This window comes from Aythya fuligula, chromosome 20 (genome assembly GCF_009819795.1).
Source record: "Aythya fuligula isolate bAytFul2 chromosome 20, bAytFul2.pri, whole genome shotgun sequence".
In the NCBI taxonomy this organism is placed as follows: domain Eukaryota; kingdom Metazoa; phylum Chordata; class Aves; order Anseriformes; family Anatidae; genus Aythya; species Aythya fuligula.
Genome location: NC_045578.1, coordinates 5,068,737 through 5,093,179, shown reverse-complemented (window position 1 = coordinate 5,093,179; position 24,443 = coordinate 5,068,737). Strand labels below are relative to the sequence as shown.

Genomic DNA, 24,443 nt, shown 5'->3' with positions numbered 1-24,443 from the left:
CCCCCGAGCCCCCGCTGTTTAAGAACCCCCTGTGGGGTGAAGGCTTTGGGGGCAGCGTGATGTGGGGTGCTGGGGGGCTCCTGGGACAGGGGCTGGGTGAAATTTGGGGACTTCGGTGTCACCCGTGCCGTCCCGTGCTGTGCCGTGACACCGGGGCTACCAAAACCCACGGATTTCGATGCTCCCTGCAGGACACCCTCCCTTACACATTTCTTGGTGTCCCCCCCCCACTAATAGGTTGCATTTTGGGGCCGGGAGCACACCCCAACCCCTCTCCTCCCTTTGGGCTCCTGGCTCCCCTGCAGAGCATCTCCCCTCTCCTTGGAGGAGCCGCGGCACCTCCCGTCCCTCTCCATGCGCCACCGTCCCCCCCGTGCCCACCATCCCATGGGGTCCTGCCCCTCTCCGTGCCCCCCGGACCCCCCCGGTCCCATTTTTTGGCACTCCGGGAAGGAGCCCAGTTGCTTAGCAACTCTTTGGCTTCTCCGCCAGCCTCCTCAGCTATTTAAAACACACGGCCACGCGCACACGCCGCGTACGCACGGGCAGCAGCGAGCCCTCGCCCGGCTCGCCGGCCCCCCATTAGCCCTGACGGGGCGGTCCCGAATCCTTTGGGTCCATCCTGGTGTCCCCCCGGCTCTGGCCGTGATGGGTTTTGCTGCGGGATGGTGCGGGACATCGCCGGGGTGTCCCCAGGTATTGGGTTTTTGGGGTGCCCTTTGGGCGCCCAGCGCCTTTCTGCTCCCCAAATTGTGGGGTCCCACGGGCTCAGGGCGGAGCTGACGGGCTGAGCCTTTGCAAGCTGCTCTCCTTCTGTTTTCTTTTTTATTTTTCCCCTTCTTGGAGGTCTGACTCATGGGTTTTGGCACCGGTCGGCCCAATTAAGAGCAGCAACCTGAGACTTTTCCTCCTGCTGACTCCAGCCGGGTTTTCTGCCTTCGTGCAGCCAGGCGGCCGGGCGGAGGCCTTCTCTGGCCACCTTCAAGTAATTAGCAGCCTGTAACGAGGCTGGAAATGCTTAGGGTGGAGGATGAGGATGGGAATGAAGATGGAGATGGGGATGGGGATGGGGTTGGGGATGGAGGATGAGGATGGAGGATGGAGCGTGGAGGATGGGGATGGGGATGGGGATGGGATGGGTGGTGGGTGAGGGTGATGGTGGAGGTGGAGGTGGGCTCTCCTCCTTCCAAACTGTGCCGTCTCGGCGCAAGCTGCCAGCAGCAGCTGAAAGCTTCATCCCCCCGCTTCCTGGTGCTGCTTCCCTCCTGTAAACAAGTGGGAGATTTTAAAGGGAAACCCGCTGCTCTTCATCTAAAGGGCAGCCATCCCCTCGGGGGACCCCGCAGCAGCCGGAGCTTCCCCCGAGGGGCTTTTGGCCTCTGGGGGGGCTCAGCACCGGCCTCAGGCCCCGGCCAGAGGCTCGCTGCCATCGCCCCGTGTCTGGTGCAGCTGGATGCGGCCAGAATTAATTGAGCACCGGCCGGAGGTGGCTTTAATTAGCGTGGCAGCAAGGGGGAGGCCGGCAGGGTGGGGGGCACCCGGGGGGGTGCTTCCCTGCCCCCGGGAAGGGGGTGCCCGCCCTGGGCACGAGCAGGGAGCTGGGTAAGGAAGGATTGGAGCAGGCAGCTGGGGAGAGGTGTGGTTGTGGGCTGGAAAAGCCAAAGAGGTTTGGTGGAATCATGTTTTTGGGGATGGGATGGGGATGGGATGGGGACGCAGCATCTCCAAACGTTTCCAGAAGCTGAACCCAGGCAGCGGAAAGGTAAAAACCCATTTTGATCTCCCTCTCCCCAGCCCCAATGGTGGCTCTTGGAGTGCCAGCGGGGAGGATCGGGATCCCAAAACACGAGCACAAAGGGCTCAGCAAAAAGGGACGGGCTGCATTCACTCGGGAGTTCCCCCAGAGCTGCCCCCGAAGCCCTGGCACGGCGGTGCTGGGACCTGGTGCTGGGGGTGGCACCGTGGTGGTTTGGGGACGGGTGGCAGCACTCGCCCCAAGACACCTTCTGTCCCCCTCTGCAGGGCGGCCAGGGTCTGGCTGCCAGCGCTTGATGATTTGTGGGTAATTACTGCAGATAATGAAATATTTAACCCTCGTGGTGAGAGCTGTGGAGAGCTCTGAGCCAGGCGGGGAGCCGCTGGCCTTCGGGCAGGGCTGGTATTTGGGGATGGGGATGGAGGCTGGGGACTGGGGATTGGGAACGAGGATGGGGATGAGGCCAGGGACTGGGGACGGGGATGGGGATGGAGGCCGGGGATGGGGATTGGGATTGGGGATGAGGATGAGGATGGGGCTGAGGATGGGGAGAGAGGCTCAGGATGAGGCTGGGGATTGGAGATGAGGATGGGGATGAAGGCTGGGGATTGGGATTGGGGATGAGGATGAGGATGAGGATGGAGGCCAGGGATTGGAGATGAGGAGGTTGGGATGGGGCTGAGGATGGGTTTGGAGGCTGAGGATGAGGCTGGGTTGCTGCCTCTGCTCCAGGCCATCCCCGCTGTGTCGTGGCCGATGACTGAAGGCTTCAGAGGTGACAGCCCCCCTCCTGCAACGTGCCCCTTGCAGACAGGGTGTTTTTGGGGTGTCTCCTCTGGGGACAAGGGGGCACAGACCCATCCCACCCCTGCGGGGGCTCCTTCTGCCCCAGCACGCTATGCTGTTGGCACCGGGGGTGCAGGGTTTGCTCCGTTTGCTTTTTTTTTGTGTGTGTGTGTGTCCATCCAGGGCTTTTGCTCGTGGCTCTGCTTCGCTATTTATAGCCGGGTGGTGTTTGTGGGTAGTTTTTTTTTTTTTTTTTTTTTTTTTCCCTCTTCCTTTGTTTTCCTGCCTGTGCCGTCACCGAGGCAGGATTGCTGTTATTAGCTATCATGGGGAATATTACTCACGTCGGAGCACTTCCCCTCCCTGCCACCCCCGGCCCCTTGTCCTCAGCTGCCTGGGGAAGGCTTCGAGCCAGCCGGGAGGGGGCTGGCTGCGTGACACCGACCCGGGCACCCCACTGCTCCCCCCACCACCACCCCGAGCCCTTCTGGGCACCCACGAGTGGCCAGGACCCATCTGGGGACCACCAGGTCCCAGCCCCTCTCCATCCCCCGTGCATGAAACCCCCCAGCAGGGGAACATTTCCCGTTCGGAAGCTTCCCCATCCCCACATTTTTGCCCCATTTTTTGGGGGAAAGGCAAAGATTTTGGGGAAGAGCAGCCCCGCAGCCGGGTTTCCTGCAGCATCTCCCACCCAGAGCCACGCGGGACCTGGGCAGCTCCTCGCTGCAGGGCATCGCAGGCCCCAAAATGCGGGCACTGCCCTGCTGTCTGGAGCAACAATCCCAGCCCCTCCGAGGGCTTTTAAACCCAGAGGTGCCTCCTGCAGCTCAGAGGGTCCCTGTGCTGCTGGGGGTCCCCGTGTGGCTGAGGTCCGAGGGGACTCAGGGCGTGCAGAGCCCCCCCCCTGCTGTGGAAACGCAGCCTGCTGGCTCCTGTCGGCGCGGTAATAACGGGGGAAAAAATAGAAGGAAGAACGCCGTGTAATTAAGCAATCAGCTGCCGTCCTCGCCGGGCAGGGCTGTCAGGAGATAAATGACGCGTGGGGCAGCCGGGGGCAGCGGGGAAGCCGGGATGTTCCCGGGGCCCCCCGTGGCACGGCAGCTCTCCATGCTGAGCCCCTGTTTTTGGGGTGCTGGGGGCACCCCTGCCCAACAAAAAGGACCCCGTCGTGCCCGTCTCTTCTCCGCTGCTGCCCCAGGCAGGGCTCGGAGGCTGTGGAGGGGCGCAGACAGCAGAGCTTTGCCCACAAACCCTGCTGCCCCGGCTCCGTCTGACCCCACTCGGCTGCGGGTGAGGGCGTGCTGGCCGGGAGGTGACATCTCCATAGAAATCCTGCCGTAGCCGTGCCGGTTTCCGCGGGTTTCAGCCATGGGAATCAATAGGCTTTAATAATGCAGGAAGGTGCGCGGGGAGGACGGGGATGTTGGGCCCTGCTGCTGCTTTCACAGCCGTGCTGGAGGAATCAGAGCTCTCCACCGGCTCCGTGTCACATCCCGAGCTGTGGGCAGATAATTTTACAGCCGGGGGCGCTGGGTGACCCGCTGGGTGTGCAGCCAGGATGCTGGGATGTGGCAGGGCGTGCTCGTTTGCTCCTTTTCACTCCTCCTCTCCCAGCCCTTCCCCTCCTCGTCCATCTCTCCCATCCCTGACCGTGCCATCTCAGCCCCTGGCATGGCCGTGCCAAAGGGACTTGGCTCCCCTTCTCCCTGCCCTGCTTTTTTTTTTTTGGTGTGTGATGGCATCGACGCCCACGTGCCCAGGTTGCTGTCCTTGTCACCCCTGAGACAGGGTGTGCAGGCAGCGCCTGTCCTCAAAAAAGCCTCTCAGGCAGGGTGCTGCCAAGGGGAGCGCCCCCGAGGTACAGCTGTGTACACAAAGACACGTCTCCGAGTCCAAAATGAACATGGGGACAGCGTGTGTGCATGGGGGGTGCTCTGCCTGCGCCTTTGGTCATTTTTTTTGGGGTAGGGCTTTGTGGGAGAAGCGTTTGTGGGAATCCGAGGTGCAGCAGGGGGTTTGTGCACTCAGGGGTGCTCCAGAGCCGCTGGGATCGGGGCTGTCACGACCTGCACAGACCCCCAGTGGGGCAGTTTGCGCCTTTCTGGCTGATTTGGGACGTTTGGGATCTAAGCACGGTTGCAATTCTCCTTCCCCACGGCTTGGGGACACCATCCAAATCCCCAGCACAGCGCTGTCCCCTCCGAGGGGCTATTTCTGGAGCCTCACAGCCCACACCAACATCCACCCGGCACCATCCCCAGCGCTGGTGCACCTCTCTCTGGGATTTTGGGTCACGGCAGAAGGGAACGAAGCCAGGGCAAGGAACTGACCTGTGGCTCTTCCTCCCCCCTCCAGGTGCTGCGTGCCTCCAGGCCACCCCCCCCCCACCATGGCTCTCTACAACAACGGGGCCAACGCGCCCTCGCCGCAGGAAGCCTCCAACGGCTTCGCGCAGCCCGGCGCCTCGGGGACGTGGCACAAGGCCGAGGAGGAGGTGAGGCTGGCGGAGCCCAGCCTGGTGAAGAAGGCTCACCGCGAGATCCTGGACCACGAGCGCAAGCGGCGGGTGGAGCTCAAGTGCATGGAGCTGCAGGAGATGATGGAGGAGCAAGGGTGAGTGCTGGGCGCTCGGGGCTGGGCTGGGATATCCCGCATTTGGGGACCCCCGTTGGACACTCCCTGGCACCTCCTCCTGCCCCTTTTTGTCTTTAAGCCACCCCAAAGTGGCAAACGTCCCAGTTTGGGAGGAAATTTGTCTTTGTGTGGATTGGGCCGGTCTCTGCAGCACCTCACAGGGTCTTTTGGGGTGAGAAAGGGCCAGTCTGTGCCTCACGGGTTGGGGAAATGAAGCAGAGCTGTGGCTGAGCCCCAGGTGAGGCTGATCCAGTGCTTCGGTTTGTCCCTGCCTCCCCTTTCACCCTCCAGTTTTGGGGCTAAAGCCTGACTGATGGAGCAAATTCTTCAGCGCACGCAGGGAGACGGGGACTGGCATCAGCTGCGGAGAGGGAAAATGGATTGAGGGAAGGCTTCGCCAAGGCTTTCATTAAGAGCGCAGCCGTGACCTAGAATTAAATTGTCTCACACAGACTGGAATAATGATTACGCCTAATTTGTCGTTATGGAAATAAATAAGGCTGACCTGGCGCCTTGGGGAGCCCGGGTCCTCCTTTCGGGTTCCCGTGCCCTACGAGGAGCCTTACTATGAGTAGTAGTAGTAGTGCAGCAGGTAGTAGCGCCGTGGTGATGGGTATTGTTGCTGCTGTAATTGTCTTTGCTGTTATTAAGGCTATTAATAACAGTGGGGACAGGGATCCACCGAAATGATAATGTAATTACAGCAAGAATCTTGGCCGACCTGGTTAACCCCCCTCTGCCTGGGGGCTCTCCCGGGGGCTGCAGGGGAAGCTCCCCAGGGGTTTCTGCCTGGCCGTGGCCCCTGCGCCTCAGGGATTTGTCTCCAAGGGCAGAGACCCTGTGGGGTGAGGTTCCGTGACAGCAGGGGAGGTTTTTTGGGGGATTTAAGTGCTCCCTGGTTCCCTTCGACGCGGATGGATCCTGCCAGCTCTGGATCCGCCCGCTCCAGGCTGCCTGCGGGGTTACTTGCTGGCTGGTGCCTGGATTTCTTCTCTGGAAAAGGAGTGTCAGCAATTTCTGGTTCCTTCCCCACCCTGTTCTCTGTGTTAACAGCAAAAAATCCCTCTGACGGGGTTAGGAGCAGCCGCTCTGCAGCCAAACCTCAGGCTCCCCTTGCTGCAGGGCTGGGGGGAGCCTTGGGGCAGGAACGCCTTTACGGGCAGGATGGAAGCAGATTTTGGGAACCTGCCAGCCCCTGTCCCTCTGCATGGCACAGCCAGATCCAGCCCTGGGGTGCTGCTGTCCTCCTGCCCTGGCTCTGATGACAAATCCAGCCCTTGAGCCGTCTGCAGGCTGCTGGAAACTCCTCGTGGAGAGCTCTGAGAGTGTGGTGGGGCTGCTGGAGCAAGGAGGGAGAAAGGCAAGTCCCCAGAAAGAAAAGGAGAATTAAATGGCCCCTTGGTGGCTGTAAACTTGGCCATGACCGCCTGTCCACCACCTCCAGCTTGATTTCATGTCCCCACTCCGATGGCACTGCCCACATTAATACCCCACTGCAGCAAATCTTTGCCTGCTCGCCAGTGGCCCTGGGTGAGGTGCAGAGCTGCATTTTGGGGGTGCTGCCTTGTTTTTAGGGCCCCCCAGCCCTGGCGTGCTGCAAGGCGTAGGGAAGCAGCCAGGGCTGCCTGGTTCACTGCCCTCCTCCTGCTCAGCAGCCCTTGCCGGCTGGAGCATTAATGAGCCCGTTTCAGTGCAAATGAGCTCGTTAATATTAATCCCCATCTCGTTCTGGCGGTGGCAGAGCTCTGCACCCCCCTCACCCTCCTGCAGGACGCAGCCCAGGTGCCATCCTGTGCCTCCTCCTCCCGGGGACGCTGCCGAGTTGCTCCACGTGGGCATTTCCAGCGCAGCACCGCTGGGTTTCGGGGTCGGGGATGCGCCCGGTGCCCTTGTGCCTCTGCGGGATGCGGCACAGGGCTGCCCGGCGCGGGCTGTCACCGATCCCTCCAGCGTCTCAGGGACAGCTGGAGCGCCGTGCTTTGCCGCGGCTGTTTGCAGATGCCAGGGACAAAGTGATTAGTGTCTCTCGTTAATAACCCTGCAGTGGCCTGAGTCAGCGTTCGGCGGTAGTGCAGAGCTGGCTCGGCTGCCGGGCCGCGGCGCAGCGCGGGGACGAGCGAGGGGATGGAGGAGAACCCCGGCCTCGCTGGCTGCGAGGACAGCCTCGTGGTCATCCTCCTCCTGCACCTTCCTCGTGGCCCCTTCATCTGGAAGAAGGGGAAGTGGGGCTGAGAAGGGCAAGGAGGGTGGTGGCAGGGCACCAAGTGGAGGGCCCCGCTGTCCTCCACCCCCCGATGGCCGTCCCAATGCCACCTCTCCTTCCCAGCCCCTCTGGCCATGCGCCAGTCCTGGAGGTACGGAGGTCATCAGCAGGGCCCTGCCCTGAGTGCCCTTCTGTTGGTCACCCTGCTCCTGTCCCAGTCCTCGGGGGATGTGCAGCAGCCCCTGGAGGGCCCGCACAGCATCCCCGCCTGCCCTGACCACGTCTCTGCCCATCCAGGTACTTGGAAGAGGAGATCCGGCAGAAAGTGGGGACCTTTCGGCAAATGCTGATGGAGAAGGAAGGCGTGCTCACCAGGGAGGACCAGCACGGGCGCCAAATGTAAGTGAGGCAGCTCCGAGTCGGCCCGTCTGCGTGTCCGACTTGTCTGTCACACGTAGTGCTGCTTGTCTGGGAGACACGTCCCGGGTGGCCACCAAGGATGGATGGATGGATGGGTGGTTGGTTTGTTAGATGGTTGGTCAGTTAGCTGGTTAGATGGTTGGTTGGTTAGATGACTAGATGGCTGGTTGGTTGGTTGTTTGGTTGGTTGGTTGGTTAGATGGTTGGTTGGTTGGTTGGTTAGATGGTTAGATGGTTGGTTGGTTACATGGTTAGATGGTTAGATGGTTGATTGGTTAGATGCTTGGTTGGTTGGTTAGATGCTTGGTTGGTTACATGGGTGTTTGGTTAGATGGCTGGTTGGTTAGATGGCTGGTTGGTTAGATGCTTGGTTGGTTGGTTAGATAGTTAGATAGTTGGTTGGTTAGATGGTTGGTTGGTTAGATGGCTGGTTGGTCAGATGCTTGGTTGGTTGGTTAGATGGTTGTTTGGTCAGATGGTTGGTTGGTTGATTGGTCGCTTTGTTGCTTGGCTGGTTGGTAGGAGGCAGGTTTGGCCTCTCTGAGGCAGGGTACTACCTCCGGAGGGGTTCTCCTGCCCTGGTCTTTGGGCAGCCTCCAGGTGCTGTGCAGGCCAGTATCGCAGTGCCCATCACAGAAGATGAAACCAGAGCGCAGGGTGCTCAGCTCACCCATCAGCTGGTGGCAGAGACCAAGCCGCAGGTTTGGGGTGCACCACGGGGTGCAGATGGCTCCAGCCACTCATGCCCTGCTTCTGCCTGTCCACAGCTGTCACCAGTGTCACTGGAGTAGAGCAGGCACCAGCTTGGTCCTGGGGAGAAAGATGAGATGTTCAGGCCATGCCACGCTTCTGCCTGCTCCTGCTATTTGGTTGCCTTTCCTGCTCTCTCCAGGGCTGAAATCACAGCTCTGCCTCCATCCAGGCAAGGACATCGATTTCGAGTCCTTGCTATTAACTCCGTAATGCAGAATAATCCTCCTGCCCAGCTGCAAAGCTGGGGTAACTCACCTTGCGGATGGTCTGGGAGGCTGCCTGCTGTCCTGTAACCCCAGGAATATTCATGTTAGCAGTGCTAATCCTTAATAATAGCAACAATAAATAATGTAAGAGGCCCAGGCAGGGCTTGAGCCTACTTTTCACCAGCACAGACCCAGAGCCATCCCCAGAGCGGTGCCGCACCTCTGTCAGACCGCCGTGAAACCCAGGAGCCCCGTGGAGGAAGCTTCCCCAAGCCGCTCTGCCCCGTGCTGCTGCCTCCCCATCACTCCTCATGCTGCTTCTGCCCCGGGATGGGGCCTGGGGCTGAGGTTTGCTGTACAAAGCAGCCCTGCTGCTGCTGGGGACGTGCCACCCTCTCCTCCTGCCCTGCACGGGACCATCCCCAGCCCCGCGAGGGGCTGTGCTGGCTTGATGATGATTTATCTGTGCGCTGCTTAATGGCCCGGGCAGCGTGGCTGGCCCGGCGCGCACCATCCATCAGCCTGGAAACCAGGTCACTTGGGACAGGAATAGATGCTGCAGGTTCACTGAATATTAATGCTTCATTAGGGTCAGGAAATCAGGGCGAGGGGGAGGCGGGGAAGCCGTGGCGACGGGGGCAGCCTTCCCCTGCCAGCAGCCTCCCAGCGGGGACAGGGCTGGGCTGAGCCCGTCCCGGTCGGGGTGTGCAGCCCCATCCCCGTCCCGCAGCAGCCACGAGAGTCTGGGGTCCTCCTCCAGGCAGGGATCAGTGGGATAAACAAGGTGTGGGATAAACCAAGGCGCCTGGGTCACCCAGGTGTCCGAGCATCCAGGTGGCGTGTTAACAAGTGGCCTTTGCCCGTGGGACCTGAGTCATCTTCAGGGCATCTTCCTGAGAGGCTGCCCAGCTCGTTAGGGCTGGTGCTGTAACGAGCACAGAGGTGCGTTACGGGTACCCCAGCAGCTGTAGCTGTCACCTCTCCCCACTGGCAGGCTTGCTCTGCAGTCTGAAGGGTAATCATTAGATTAGCCCCGGGGCTATAAATAATAGTGCTGAGCTGGAGGGAGCGGCCTCAAAGCACAGGAGAGCTCCAAGGAGCACGGAGGTGCTTGGGGGAAGCTGGGTGGGGATCCCAAAGGAGGTGGTTCCCCATGTGTGGGGACCTGGCCTGCAGAGGTCCCCGCCAAAGGACGTCCTGGATGCAAAACCTCTGCACTTGTTGAAGGAGAGGCTGAGGGAGGGAGCTGCAGCAGTGCTTCAGATAAACACGCCCAGCCTTCTGCAACGGCTGGAGGCTGGGAGAGCCCCAGCGCAGGCACCTCGTGTGCTGGTCCCGTTCCAGCACCTCCCTGGATGTCTACAAATCAGCCACTGGGCTGGCTGGGCTGCGAGCCCGAACCAGCTGCTCTCGTTTCAAAGCACACACAAAAAGCTCAGCATCGGCTGCAGAAATCCCCAGGGGAAACCGAGGCACCGAGCAGAGCCGTGACCACCTGAGCCCCGGCTTGCTCTCTGCACCCTCGCAGCTCCTGTCTGTGCGTGCACAGCCCGGCCACACGGCCCTCTGCTGGCTGAGGGGCTGCTCGATGGCCAGGTTAGCGGGCCTGAAACAAAATGCAGGCGTGTGGCAGGAGGGGAGGTGTGAGCGGGGCACTGCAGGCCGGTCGTGGAGCGCAGAGCACAGCTGGCAGCAGGAGCATGAGGCCCAGCACCGCGACGTGGTGCCGTCTCAGCTGCCCGCCGAGCAGAGGGTGCAGTAAGAAATTATCTCCGTTTGCTCAGCTCCCTTCTTCCTTCCCCCTTTGCATGGTTTGGTTGCTGTTCGAAAGGCATTTTCGTGGAAAAGGTGGGTCAGGAGCTGAGGGGCTGCGCTTCTCCAGCAGCTTCTCCTGCTGCCAGCCCCCTGGCTAGGACATCTGGAAGAAGCCAGGGTGGGACACCAGCTAAAAATCCTGCTTCCTGAGGCCACATCTCCTCCGGGGGGTGAGAGCCTGGGCTTGCTTGATGTCAGCACCCCCCAGACACTGCACCACCCAGTGCAGTTACCCACAGGGGATGGAGAAGTGTCCCCAGTGCCTTCACTTCCCTGGGGATCTGCCCTCGCCCAGCACCCATGGCAGCTGGATGCTGTGGGACGTGTCCCGGAGCACCCACAGCCTCTGGGACCCGAGGACATCTAACCCACGCGTCCTTCTGCTGCCAAGGAGCTTGAACACCACCTGAGCTCTGGCAGAAAGGGAAAATGAAAAAAAGAGGGGGAAAAATAACATCTGGCACCATGGGTCCTGCACCCAGCACTGCTCCTGGCTGTGCCGGCGGCACCGAGTCGCCCTGAGCCCAGTGCCACCAGTGCTGGAGGCAGCTCGTCCTGCGGGTGGCCATCCCCAGCAGTGACATTGCTAGGAAACATTTCATCAGGGCTCTTTGACGTGCTTTTCCTGCTCCACCTCCCTCTCCTGGCTGCTATCACTGAGCCCCCAGACCCCTGGCAACATTTGGGGCTCGGGAGCTCAGCCGCTACCCCATATCCTCACCAGGGCGTCCCCAACCCACCTGATGGGGACAGATGCTCTGCCCCGGGGGGATTGAAATTGGTCCTGGGGCTGATGGCAGAGCAGGAGAGGGGGAGCTGGGGAGCTGGGGGCAGCAGGGAGAGGCTGGCCAAGGGCTCCCGGGTCCCTCCTGCTCTCCGGGTCCAGCCCGCAGCCCCGGTAGTCAATGGCAACCTCCCGTCCGTTTCCATGGCAGCGGGAAAATTAATGTTGACGAAGCTGCTCGAGAGGGAGAGGAGACCCTGGTGGCTTCAGGCCTGATGTCCCCCCCTTCCTCGCCTCGGCTGGCTCAGGGGGACGTCACCCATCACCTCCTGTGCCAAGCCTGCAGCAGGCTGGGCACCGGTCCCAAAGCCCGGATCATCCCGGGAGCTCCTGCCACCAGCCGGATAATCCCCGAATCCCCGGTCTTCCACCAGCTCCTCTCACCCTAATCCGTCCCCTGCCACCCACCTGGGCTGACCCCGCTCAGCCCCGCGGGGCAGCATGGGGCTCTGAGTGACGCTGGGGACAGGGAGGTGGTGGCACAGCCCTGGGGATGTCCCTGCAGCAGCCCAGCGGTGACGTGCTGCGGGGACAGGACCCCGATAAGAACTCAGGTGTCACCAGGCTGTCCCACCCAGAGCTGCCAAGCATCGAGCGACGCGACCAAGGTCACCTGGGGAGGTGGCAGTGGAGCTGGCTGTCCCCAAACCCACGTGCCACCAGACAGCCGTGCCCACATCCCCTTTCCCGGCCCCGATTCAGCTCCAGCAGAGCCCCGAATTCATCCCGCGTCTCCTCCTTTGCCAGAGTGATAGAGAACCACCACGGGCTGGACGGGGAGGACTACGCGGCGCAGTACCCCGAGTACGGCGAGGGCTGCCTGCTGCAGTGCGACTGCTCGGCCGAGTGCTACCGCGACGACAGCAGCCACCGCGAGTACAGGTCCGGCCACGGCGGGCAGCGAGTTTTTGGGGTACAGGGGTGGTTTTCTGTTCTCACCCCAACGCTGCCTGCTCTTTCCCTCAGGCTGAAGAGACGGTCCAGCAGCTCCACCTCGCCGCCGCCCAAGAAGAAAAAGAAAAAGAAATCGGGTCACCGCCGGAGCCGGTGAGTCCACGCTTGTCCCCACACTGCCCCCGAGACCTGGAGGGCTCGACCCTGCAGCTCTGCTGGGTCTCCCCGAGCAGGTCCCCTCCCTGCTCACCCCGTCCCAACAAGCTGAAGGCTTTCAGAGGGGATTTAATTAATGACTCTGGGTCATTAACCCAGCCCTTGCTGTGCTCTCGGGTTGTGGCTGGGGGCTGCAGGGTGCTGGCGCATCCACACCCGGCTCCATCAGCACCATCAGCACCCAGCCTCCCTGGGAGGGCAGAGCACAGCCCCGCACAGCACCGGGCAGGATTTGGCTGCTGGGAAGGGGCCGGCACCGTCCACCACCCAGGTCCTGCCCCAGTTTGCATGTCCTGGAGCAGTGGGAGGATGCTGTCCTTAACTTCTCTGCCTTCCTGCCTTCTCTGTCCTTAACTTCTCTGCCTTTCTTCTCTGCCTTCCCCGCGGCAGCAAAAAGAGGAAACCCGGCTCGGAGCGCAGGTGAGTGTCCTGCTCCCAGCCCCCCGGGGGAATTGGCTGCTCCAGCCCCGTCTCCTGCTGGAGGCCGTGGAGCCCACGAGGTGGCAATGGGACACAGCGGGATCCGGGCGCCCTGGCACCGGGGTTACCCTGAGCTGGACTCTCCTTTCTGCCCCCTGGAAATAAATCCCATGCAATATTCGTGCATCCTGGGGGGTGTCTGGGGACGTGGGGTGCCAGGGGGTGGTGGGTCACGAGGATGGGAATTGGGGTTCCTGCTGCACCCCAGCTCCTTGCTCCCACCCTAAAGGCACCCACTTCCCCCCCCTCAGCTGCGACAGCTCCTCACCCATCCGCAAGGAGAAGAAGAAGAAGACTGGAAAGAAACACAGACGCGACAGGTAGGATGGATACGGCTCCTCCAGGCGCCGTGCTCCTGGGGCTGGGGACAACGGGGCTGCTTGGTGGCTGCGGGGAGGGCTGGGGACCGTGGGGAAACCCCCGGGGCTCTGGGTGCTGGGTGGCCCTTCAAGTGGGCAGGCAGTTCTCCGAAACACAGGCTGTCACCTCCTGGTGGCCAGGCTGCCCTGTTGAGTGACCCAAACTGGTGGCTCCCAGCCCCCTGCCCTCGTCCCTGTCCCTGCCGTCCCCTGGGGCTGCCCAGTCTTTACCCCCCGCCACGGCTCAGCGTGTCTCTGCCTCCTCTCCATCCCCAGGTCTGAGTCGGGGTCCCGGAAGAAGAGAAGACACAGGTGAGAGCGAAGGCAGCCGGGAGCCATCCCACCGCCACCTGTGCTTGGTGCCAGCGTCCCCATTGCCCCGTGACCAGGCTCTGCTGGTTGTCCCCCACCCTTGGAGGTGGCACGGGGCCACCCCATGCTCTGGGTGCGCGTTGGCCAGGGCTCAGCAGCATCATTGCTGCCCCTCTCCCCCTCTCCCATCTCTGCCTTTTCACCCTTCTGCCCTCCCCGCAGGTCCCGCAGCCCCAAAAACAAGCGGAAAGAGAAAAACAAAGAGCGCAAGAGGTGAGGCGCCGCGGGCAGGCGGCTGGCAGGGTGCTGCCCTGTGGGGCCGGCCCCCCCCCAAACCTCCGAGCTGCCCGGCACGGGGGGCTCAGCCTGCCCGTCGGCCCCGGCCGTCCTCCCCGCAGGTCCCGCAGCGAGTCGCCGGCCTGGCGGTCGCACCGGCGCAGCAGCTGCAGCTCGCACAGCGCTTCGCTCTCCTCCGACTACAGCAACTCCAAATCCCCCGGCAGGTAGGAGCACCCCCGAGGGGGTGTCCCCAGGGTGGGGGACCCTTGGAGAAGGACGGGAGGGGAGCGGGGCGATGCTGCAGCACGAGGGGTGCTTGGAGGGGTTGGAAATGCAGCACCAAGGTTTCAAACCAGATGGGAAATTGTAAACTGGGAGAAACCCCAGAAGCAATTTCTCGCCCTGTTTCGTGCTTCGGCAATGCCTGTGCTGCAGCCCCAGCTTGGGTGCCACCTCCGTGCCGGGTTGGGGATGGAGGGGACGCGTCGGCCACCCCCCTGACCGTGCCGTGCCCCGCAGGCTAAGCCCCAAGCACCGCGAGGACGGCCCCAAGGGCAGCAGCGCCCGCTCCAGCCGCAGCCCGTCCTCCTCCTCGCCGCGCCGCTCGGCCTCGCCGCACCAGAACGGGCACAAGGGCAGCGCCCAGAACGGCCGCCACAGCCACGGCGCCACGCTCGAGGAGCCGCCGGATGTACGTAGGCTTTTCTTGCACCACGGTTCGCTGCCCTCTCCTCTTCCTCCTCTTCCTCCTCCCTCCGCAGGACCCCCACCCCCCCGGCTCTCCTCTCCCCTCTTTCCCCACTCACCCGGCCGCCATCTGGGGGGCACTGGTGGCGTCGGGGTCGGGGAGATGGATGGGGGCAGCGGGTGCTGCCCGTCCCCCTCCCCGGCCATTCTCTGGCTGCACAACGTCCCCCCCACCCCGGGGGGTGCTAGCCCCTCTCACACGGCCGCTCCGTGGATGTCACACCCCGGGGTGTCCCCGATGGCTCGGTAGGGTCACCACCAGGCTCAGCGCTGCCCTGGGAGTGGATTGAGCCCAGATGGCTGAGAAATGGCTAAAAATGGATAAAATGATTTCCCAGCCCATCCCAGCACTAAGGTGCCGGTGCCAGCGGGACCCCAGCACCAGTCTGGGCACTGGTTTAAGGCCAGGAGAGGGCTCGGAGGGGGGGCTGGGGCTGGGTGCTCACATTTTAGGCACTCAGGGGCCCCGCGGCGGGTGACTCAGGGCTGACTGTCCCCAGCCCTGCCAACTGCCCCGGCAAAACCCCGCTGCGCCAGGGCCACTTGTCCCCGCAACGCTCCCGCTGCCCCAGCGGGACGAGGGGGCCAGCCCCAGTTTAACCAGTACAGGAGGGGCTGGGAGACCACCAGAGCCCACCTCTCGGGCCCCTCTCCGCTTTCTTCTTTGCTGTGGTTTCGGCTCACCTTTTTGGGGGTGCGGGTGCCGAGGAGCCCCCACCCCGGGCACCCAGCATCGCCCAGGCCGCACGAGCTCCCTTGGCTCCCCGGCTCTAGCGGGACTTTTCTCCGACAACTTCTCTCTCTTTCTCTCTCTCTTTCTCTCTCTGTTTATTTTTTATTTTTGGTTGTTTGTTTGTTTTGTTTTTTTCTTTTCTTTTTAATCCCATCTGTGTTTTTCTTTAGCCTCCCATTTGAAAAAAATCCCAAACGGTAATATACAATTCCATTTCTTGCTCAGCAGAAGCAGGGAAGAGGGGGAGGGAAGGGCAATGAAACATGCTTTTTTTTTCCCCCCTTGTTTTAGTTTCCTTTATCATGATTTCTTTTCTTTTCCTTCGTGATGTACAGAAATGCAAACGATATATATCTCTTATTTTTTTTTTCCCCCTGTCGTCGTCGTGTTGTTCTAGAATTTTTTGCTTTTGTGTGTGTTAATGTGGAGAAGAAAAACAAAAAAAAAAAAAGAAAAAAAAAAGAAGATGTGTTTTCTAAATATTTACGACCGTTGAACACTGTATTTCCATTCTCTATATTTTGAACAAGGAATTTAAAAGGGAAGATAACCGAGCAGCTCTGAACTGAAAAGGGAGTGGGCTCACCCCAAAACCGAGCCGCAAATTGCCCTTTGCCTCCTCGAATTGGCTGTGGCCCCGCTGCTGTATGGCAGCCAACCCTGGCACCGTGGGGATGTTTTCCCCGTGGGTCCCCACGTGTGATCCCATTAGGACGGGGCCGTGGGGGCTGTGGCATCCACCCAGCCATGACCCCTCCGGGCTGGGACCCCCGTGCCACCCGGTGCTGCTCCCCAAGCATCCTCAGCATGAGCTCGGCCCCATGGACCAGCAGCAGCAGGGCTGAGCGCCCTCCGCCTGCCTCAAACCCTCCAAAACCACCAAATTCAGCCCATTTTCCCCCAACATCCACGCCTGGGCTTCCCCAGCTCCCCAAGCCCCCCAGGTGCCCAGGGCCGGGGCGCTGCGTGGGGTTGACTTCCCTTTTAAATGCCCAGTCCCGTCTCCATCCATCCCCGCCTCCAGCTGCCTGCCCATCCTCCTCGCGCTCGCCCTTCCTCCCCATTTCTCTCTCCTCCTCCTCGCTCTCTCTCCCACACGCACTCTCCGGCCCCAAATTTCTCTCTGGTTTTCTTGGGGCCGCTCCCGGTGCCGACGCCGCCCAACAAACCTCCACGCGTTGCGCTCCATCCGCCGCTTTCCTTGCATGACGTTTGGGATCGGTGACGTTCGGCAGCCACCTTCCAGCCCGAAAACGCTGCCGGGTAGGGGCCGGGCACAACACGCAAGCCGGCAAACCCGCCGCAGCCACGAAAGCCACGGGCTTTCCATTGAAGTGAAATAATATATATAAAAAAAGATGCAAATGAGACCAATTTAAAAAAAAAGAAAAAGTCTAAGCAAAGCAAACTTGATTAGCAAAGGGGTCTAAATCACATTACTAAAGAGTCATTGTCTTTTTCCCATTCTGCACTCCAAATGTGGAGATTATTGTTTTCTTTTTTATTATTGCATTCCTGTCACTGCCAATTCAGAAGGTAGGTATTTCGTCCACCTCTGCACGTTCACTTCTGCAGATGAGCCTGTTGAAAAGCACCGTAGCTTGATTTAATGTTATTTTCTCTTTCTTACTTTCTTTCTTTCTCTTTCTTTCTTTCTCTCTTTCTCTCTCTCTCTTTCATTTTGTCTCTTTTTGGTGGCTATATATAATTTTTTTGATTTGTATGATTTTCCCCAGTTAGCTGCAAAGCCATGCTCTTCTCTTACGTTCTTCTCTTTTATTTTTTTGCCCTGTCCATGTAATATTTTTCTTTCTTTCCGCCTTTTTCTCTTCCTCTTTTCCTCGTTCTGTTGGTAGAATGCATTTCTGTGTGTTTTAGCCCTCTGAGTTTGTGTTCGTTCCCACAGACGGTACAGTTACCATGAGTTGGTTTGAGTTCCTCCGTGCTTCTTAGGGGCTGGCTAATGAGACCGAGCACAATTAGCGTAAAATAGAGGCAAAGAGCAGCAGGTGAACCCCAGTGCGTCACAAGGAGTCACTGGGGCACGGGTGTTTTGGGGTGAAGGCCTGGGAGGGAGGATAATGAATGAGAAATTTGGGGAGATTGGGATTTTTTGCCCCTCCTGGGGCTGTGGTCATGGTGGTGAGCTGGAGGACCAGGGGAGAACATTTTGGGGCAGTGGTGGTGAAAAGCTGAGACCTTCCCTGCATGGGAAGGAACCAGGCGAGGTGAGAGGCAGGTCCGGGGAACACAAGCACCCCGAATGCGTTTTTCCTTTGGGGCCAGACCTTTGCAAAGGATTTTTTTGGGTTTGTTTGTTTGTTTTTTTCAATAGAAGCCCCCTCTGCCCTCCCCATCCCTCTCCCTGCCTTGTGGGTGTGAAGCCCACCTCCCCACAGCATGGATAGCAAATATGTGTGCGAATAATGCGCTCGGGAAGAGGACACCTCGCTCTGGCTTTCTCTCTCTTCTTCTTCTCCTTCTCCATTTCCAGTTTTCCCTCCCCAAAAGTAGGGCTGGGGACAGGTGTGGCTGAAGCCCCTGTCCCCTGCGAGGACGCTGCTGGTGGGGCATCCATTGCCCCCACCACTTCTCTGCCTTGCCAGAGAAATTGCAAAATAAGTTAATTGTTAAAGCAATAGTAAAAATGCACCAAACCACCCCATTTTGGCTCTGGCAGGTGGGGCGCACTGCTCTGTGGCTGTAGGGGCTGGCTCAGCCCCCTCGTCAGTGGGGACAGGGGCGTGACGCAGGACAAGCCACCGGCGGGGTGGCCTCCTGTCCCTTTGTCAGCATCTTCATCGTGGACCCGTGGTGCATCGTCTGCTTCTCTTTTGGGGGAGAAAAGCAGCATTTAGGATTAATTGTATTTGAGGCAAAGGGACGGCGAGGAAACGAGGTCACCGGCTGCCCCCGGGCGCAGCAGCACCTCCCAGCTCCCCTTAGGCCCCACCAGGTCATGCAGGATTTACCCCTCTGTGGGCATTGGGGGCTGCCGGGGGAGAGACCCCAAAGCTTCCCCATCGCCCTCTGCCCCCCAGACCACGTTCACCAGCTCGGTTGGGGCTGGAGCGCCCTGCACCCCAAATCCCAGCCCAGCACTCGGGGCTGTCACCGTGCCGGTGGCCCGATGTCACCGCCAGGTAGCTAGGAGGGGTCCTCCCGGTGTCTGAGCGTAGGAGAAGGGAGTTGTTTTGTTTTATTTCTCTCCTCTCGCTGTCTCTGTCTCTCCTCCTCTCTCTCTTTTCTTTCTCTCTTGCATTTTTGTGAATCTAATGATGCACTTATATTGCCCCGCTTTTCCCTTCTCTTCATACCTTACCTACTAAAGGAGGAAATGCCACTTTTTTGGTAAGTGGATGTTAACCAAGAGGGACTTAAAAAAAAAAAAAAAAGCATATAACGGAAAAAAAAAAAAAAAAAAAAGGAAGCAGAAAGCAAAGTCTGTGTTGAGTGCTGATGAGGACTTAGCAGTTCCCTGCAGAGTCACAGCTAACAGATCAATGCGTATCCCAGGAAGAGTTCAGAGACATTCGTTTATCTCAGTAACGATGACATTTGTGAAGTTTTGGTTTGGTTTTTCTTTGATTTTGATGTTTTCTTCTTTCTTTTGGTTTCTTTTTCCCTTCTCGCCCCTTGCCCCCCGACTCCCTGCCTTGCCCTCCATCGTTGCTCTGTGCCGTCTTCCTCGTTTCTTGATTTGTTTTAAGCCAAAAGCCGTACTATCTATAAAACCTATGCATATATAAACGTATAGATATCTACATATGTGCATGCATCTGTGTGAGCAGACCTCCCGCCCCGCGCCCGCCCGGCCCCATCACCTCTTTGGTTTCACCCTCTCTCCCACTGCTCACTCTGATTTATTCCCCCCCGCCTCCCCTCCTCTCATTTGTTCTTTTTTTTTTTTCTCATTTTCCTTGTTTTTTTTTGGGTTTTCCGCCCCTTTTCCTTTCACCTTTCTTGTTTGGGGCGGGCGGGCACCGGGGGTTTGCTTTATCTCCTCTCCAGGTGTCCGGGGGGGGTCGTTTCTTTCCCCTCCCCAACGACTTTGGGGTTTCTTGGATTTTTTTGGTCCCTCCCTTCTTCCCCAAACCCTTCTTCGTTTCTTGGTTGTTTATTCTTTTTTTTTCTTTGGTTCGTTTCCTTATTTATTTTTTTTTTTGCGTTCTTGCATGCGGAGGTTTGCATGACCCACGTTGTTGAGGGCGAGAGGCTGAGGAAGGTGCAGGGTAGCGTCTGTGTAGCCTGCCTTAATGCGATGTGCGTTGACGTTGTGCGCCGAGCCCCGGCCCGGCGCGCCCCGTTAAAAACCTCTTTCTCCTTCTTTCTTCTCTTCTCCCCTTTCCGCCTGTCCCCCCCTTTTTTTTTTCTCTCTGTCTCTCTTCCCCCTGCCAGAGGCCGGCCTCGCCGTCCCCCTCTCCGCGGCCTCGCGGCAGGACGGACCCGCCGTCCCCTCGCGCCCGGGGCGGCCGTCACGGCGCCCGCTCGCCCTCGCCGGAGCGAGCCAAGCACGGCCACAGGCACCGCTCCCGCTCCGCCTCGCCGCCCCCGCGACACCGCGGCCAGGCCCCCCGCCAGCCGCCCCCCACGGGGCTCAGCCCCAGCGGCTACAGCAGCGACTCGGAGGGCTCGGGCTGCTCCCACCCGCTCGGCCCCGACAGGACCCACGGCGCCCACGCCAAGAAGTAAGGGGCTCTCCGGGTGCCGTCACGTAGGAGCCACAATTTGGTTCCGTAGGGGAAATGCGAGGGTTGGGGTGGAGGTGGGGGGACGCCGGGATGGAGGCTGGTGGGATGGGGGAGCCCCATGGTGGTGTCCCGATGAGTGATGCAGTGCCTGGATGGCTCTGTGGGGTTATGGAAGATCCCGCTGTGGTGAGGCTGCACCTTGAGTGCTGCGTTCAGCTTTGGGCCCCTCACTACAAGAAGGACATCGAGGCCCTAGAGCGTGTCCAGAGAAGGGCTACAAAGCTGGTGAAGGGTCTGGAGCACAAGTCCTGTGGGGAGCGGCTGAGGGAACTGGGGGGGTTTGGGCTGGAGAAGAGGAGGCTCAGGGCAGAGCTCATTGCTCTCTGCAACCCCCCAAAAGGAAGCTGTGGGGAGCTGGGGTCGGCCTCTTCTCACAGGTAACCAGTGATAGGACCAGGGATTGGCCTCAGGTTGTGCCAGGGGAGGTTCAGGTTGGCAATGAGGAGACATTTCTGTCAGAAGGAGCAGTCAGGTGTTGGGACGGGTTGCCCAGGGAGGTGGTGGAGTCCCCGTCCCTGGGGGTGTTTAAGGAGAGGTTGGACGTGGTGCTTGGGGACAGGGCTCAGTGGGTCATAGAAGTGGTAGGGGGACGATTGGACCAGTTGATCTCGGTGGCATTCCCAACTTCAATGATTCTGTGAGTCTATAATAATCAGGGTGTTTTCAGGGCCATGTGGGTGCTTCTGCTCCCCTGTGGTCACAGAGGGAAAAGAGGAGCGGTGGGGACACACTGGGGACGTTCCCCCCGCTCTGCCCCTTGCAGGGTGAAGGAGCGGCACCACCGGGGCCGGCCCAACAGCAGCTCGGAGTCGTCGGCCAAGCACTCTCGGCACGGGGCCTCGGAGCGCAGGAAGAGCCCCTCGCACAGCACCGGGCACCGCAGCAGCTCCTGGAGCTCCAGCGGCTCCCTCTCCAAGTCCCGGTCCCGTTCGCGGGAGAAGAGGGCCGGGCGCAGCCGCAGCCGCTCGCCCTCGCAGAAGAAAACCGCCAGCAGGTCAGCCCGGGGGGCACGGGTGGCATTTGGGGCACGGCTCGGGGCTTGGGGTGTCCCGGCTAGAGAAGGGCTGGGCGCTCCTACAGCCCGCCCCGGTGCTCCTGGTGCCCCTGACGCCCCTCGTCTTGGTTTAGAGAGAAGGACAACGAGCCCCGAACACGCCACGGTGACCCCGATCCCGCCCGGGCCCGGCGCCGCTCCCGAAGCTACTCCCCCATCAGGAAGAGGAGACGCGATTCCCCCAGCTTCATGGAGCCCAGGAGGATCACCAGGTGGGGCCCGGCACGCGCAGCCACCACCGCTGGCATGGCCCCTGGCTGAGCTGTGCCCCCAGAGAGCCCCAAAGAGGTGGGGGGTGGCAGAAAGGATGGAGGGGTGCGTGGATGGTCTGGACCTCAGGTCCTGTGAGGAGCGGCTGAGGGCACTGGGGGTGTTTGGGCTGGAGAAGAGGAGGCTCAGAGCAGACCTCATTGCTCTTTGCAACTGCCTGAGAGGAAGGGGTGGGGAGCTGGGGGGCGGCCTCTGCTCACAGGTAACCAGTGATAGGACCAGAGGGAATGGCCTCAAGTTGTGCCAGGGGAGGTTCAGGTGGGAAATGAGGAGACATTTCTGCTCAGGAAGAGTGGATAGGTATAGGGACGGGTTGCCCAGGGAGGTGGTGGAGTCACCGTCCCTGGGGGTGTTTAAGGAGAGGTTGGACCTGGTGCTTGGGGACATGGTTCAGTGGGTGACATTGGTGGCAGGGGCATGGTTGGACCAGATGAGCTTGGAGCTCCTTTCCAACCTTAATGGTTCTGTGAGTCTGTGGGTGGCTGGCAGAAAGGATGGATGGATGGATGGATGGATGTACAGACTGACAGACAAGGAGCTTTGAGGACAGACCCTGAGGATGAACGGGAGAGTGAACCAGGCTGGCCCTGCAGCTGGGTACCCAGCCTGCCTCCAACACTACAACCTACTGGCCTCCTCCCATTTGCAGACAGCAGATATGAACTCGTTTTACTTCCAGCAAGAAGCCCAGCCCCAGTGCGTTGCCTCCTGCCCTCCAAATGCCGTTTTCTCCTCCCTGAGCCCTTCCTGACTCAGGATGCGGGGCTCCAAGGCAGGCAGTGCTTAGTGCCAGACGAAGCAGTGTGCATACACAGCATCTCGTTAGCATGCGGTGCTGGCCACGCTACGGGTGCGGAGCTGAGATTGCCTCCTGTCTGACCTATTTGTCTCCCGTGCTATCAGCGGGGAGATCGGGGGCTGTAGCACGGAGCTGGCTGCATTTCCAGCAATCGGCTCTCGCTCGCTCTGGAAGGATTTTGATTTCTCCTGGGCTGGACGTAAGGAGAGCAGGCAGGAGAAATACAGCCTGTACGCTGCGCTAAAGCTCTCTGCAGGCTTCCCCTGTGAAATATATGGGCCAGGAGAGGTCCTCCCAGCCCAGAGGAAGGTTTCTTGCTCGGGTACCGGCTGGTTCTGCCCTTCCCCAGCTGAAATCCCCCAGGGACAGAGGGGCTGCCAGCACATGGCCCAGAAAGTGACAGCCTCACATGGATGCAGGCAGCAGGGACACCGTGGGCATCCCTCCTCTCAGTCCTGAGCTGGATTTTCCTGGGATGCCCCGAGGAAGGTGGCAGGGAGGAGCTGTGGGGACAGGCTCGAGGACACAGCCCGTGGTCCTCACCATCCCAGGGGACACCAGCCCCGTAGCCTGGCCAGAAGCCCCCTTCCTTCGCCCTCCTGCCCTGTCCTTGTCCCCCTGCCGCCCCGGGGCCCGGCACCGCGTGGTCCTGCCTCGTCCCTCAGTGATGCCAACCTCTCCTTTTCCATTTCATCCCAAGGTTCCTCTCGGAGAGCATCGCCGCGGGCCTGGCTCCCAGGGTAACCTCCCCCCTTCCTCCTCCTCCTCCTCCTCCTCCTTTTCCTCCCAGACCTCTCCGTGTCTCCCCGGCTGTGCGAGGCCGGCCGTGTGTCTCTCTTCGGTCCCACTAACACCGCTCACCACGACGTGGAGCTGAGAGAAGGGGGCAAGGGGCTGCCTTGGCCCCCCTCCAGCCTCCTCAGGGACCCGCAGGGCTCCGGGCTCAGTGTCCTGCACCGGCTCCAGACGTCTCTGCCCCCGGTCCCCCCCTCCCCGCTGTCCCCCTGCTCCCCACGTCCCCGTAGGAGCCGGGGAGGGTCGGACCGTGGGCAGCCTGGCGCTCATCTCCCGCTAATCCCTAACGTCTCTTTTTCAGCAGCTTTCAATCTTTGGTGGCTGGGGAAACACAAAAGCCACATTAACCTGCTCACTTTCTGTCCTCGCCGCTGCCTAATCCAGGACTAACAGCCCGGGGGGGGGACCCGGGGAGGAGGAAGGGGCCGAGGGGGGGCCGGATCCTGACATCCCCAAGCCTGGGGATGCGCGGGGCCGGTGCTTGGGCCCGTGCCCCCCTCCCTCCTCTTCCCCAACCTTCAGCACGGCCCTGACTCGGTTTCCCTTTTCCCTCCGCAGCGCTCGCAAGCGTCCCATCCCCTACTACCGCCCCAGCCCCTCGTCCTCCAGCTCGCTGAGCACCTACTCCTACAGCCGCAGCCGGAGCCGCAGCTACGACAGCTACAGCACCAGCCGCAGCCGCAGCCGGACTCGCAGCCCCCCCAGCCGCTCGCAAAGCCCCAGCCGCAGCCCCAGCTACAACAGCCGCAGCAGCTCGGAGAGCGCCGGCTTCTGAGCCCCGCAGCCCCCAACCCCAGCCCCGGGAGAACCCCCCCAGGAGGTGGAAAACCCCCCTGGGGGGGGGAGCTGCAGAGGATGGACCCGGTGGCGGAGGGGGAAAGTCGGGGGGCGGATGGAAACCTTGCGGGGCACTGGGTGACCCCCAACCCAACGGGTGTTTTCGGGGTCGGGAGAGGGGAGGGGGGGGGATGGCTTCTTATTTTTGCAAACGCCAGGGTGGGGTGGGATGGGGTGGGCGAGCACAGAGCGAGGGAACAAATTGCTTGGCAGAGACCTTGGACCGAGCCGGCGGGGCCCCCAGTGCGGTGCGCTCCCCCCAGCGGTGCTTCTTTTGGCTCGGTTGGACTTTTCTAGCACGCCTGAAATCAGCGTGTTTCTGCTGCCGACACCGGGCGGGGAAGAGGACACCCCCGGGGACAGAGGTGACACCTCTTGGAGGGGTCCTGGCAGCCCCGACACCCGCAGAGCCGCAGACGAACAAAGCGAGGAGCAGCCCGGCGTCACCCTGTCTCATCCCACATGGGGCTGGGGTCCCTCTGCCTTGGTGCTGTGCGCCCCCTGCCCCTGCAGAACAAATGCTGCCGGGTCCCCTGGGTGTCCCCGCGAGGGGGAGC

The 24,443-nt window shown here is 60.7% G+C and overlaps 1 protein-coding gene across 1 annotated transcript; it reads left to right on the top strand.

Moving 5' to 3' along the window:
• Window positions 1-4,934: 4,934 nt before the first annotated feature.
• Window positions 4,935-23,979, top strand: SRRM3 (serine/arginine repetitive matrix 3). Its single transcript, XM_032201193.1, has 15 exons — window positions 4,935-5,158; window positions 7,680-7,781; window positions 12,108-12,242; window positions 12,327-12,407; window positions 12,861-12,890; window positions 13,202-13,270; window positions 13,586-13,621; window positions 13,844-13,894; window positions 14,020-14,124; window positions 14,420-14,591; window positions 16,914-16,916; window positions 19,779-20,068; window positions 20,895-21,125; window positions 21,260-21,397; window positions 23,608-23,979. The coding sequence occupies exons 1-15, from the start codon at window positions 4,935-4,937 to the stop codon at window positions 23,822-23,824; spliced, it is 1,884 nt and encodes a 627-aa protein (XP_032057084.1). The 3' UTR covers window positions 23,825-23,979.
• Window positions 23,980-24,443: the final 464 nt, after the last annotated feature.

What these genes read in the sequence shown, in the direction of transcription:
- SRRM3 (XM_032201193.1), top strand. Translation starts at nt 4,935, where the DNA reads ATGGCTCTCTACAACAACGGGGCCAACGCGCCCTCGCCGCAGGAAGCC. An exon ending in CGGAAGAAGAGAAGACACAG is followed by an intron (nt 13,622 to 13,843) that starts GTGAGAGCGAAG and finishes CCCTCCCCGCAG; the next exon opens with GTCCCGCAGCCCCAAAAACA. An exon ending in CAGAAGAAAACCGCCAGCAG is followed by an intron (nt 21,126 to 21,259) that starts GTCAGCCCGGGG and finishes GTCTTGGTTTAG; the next exon opens with AGAGAAGGACAACGAGCCCC.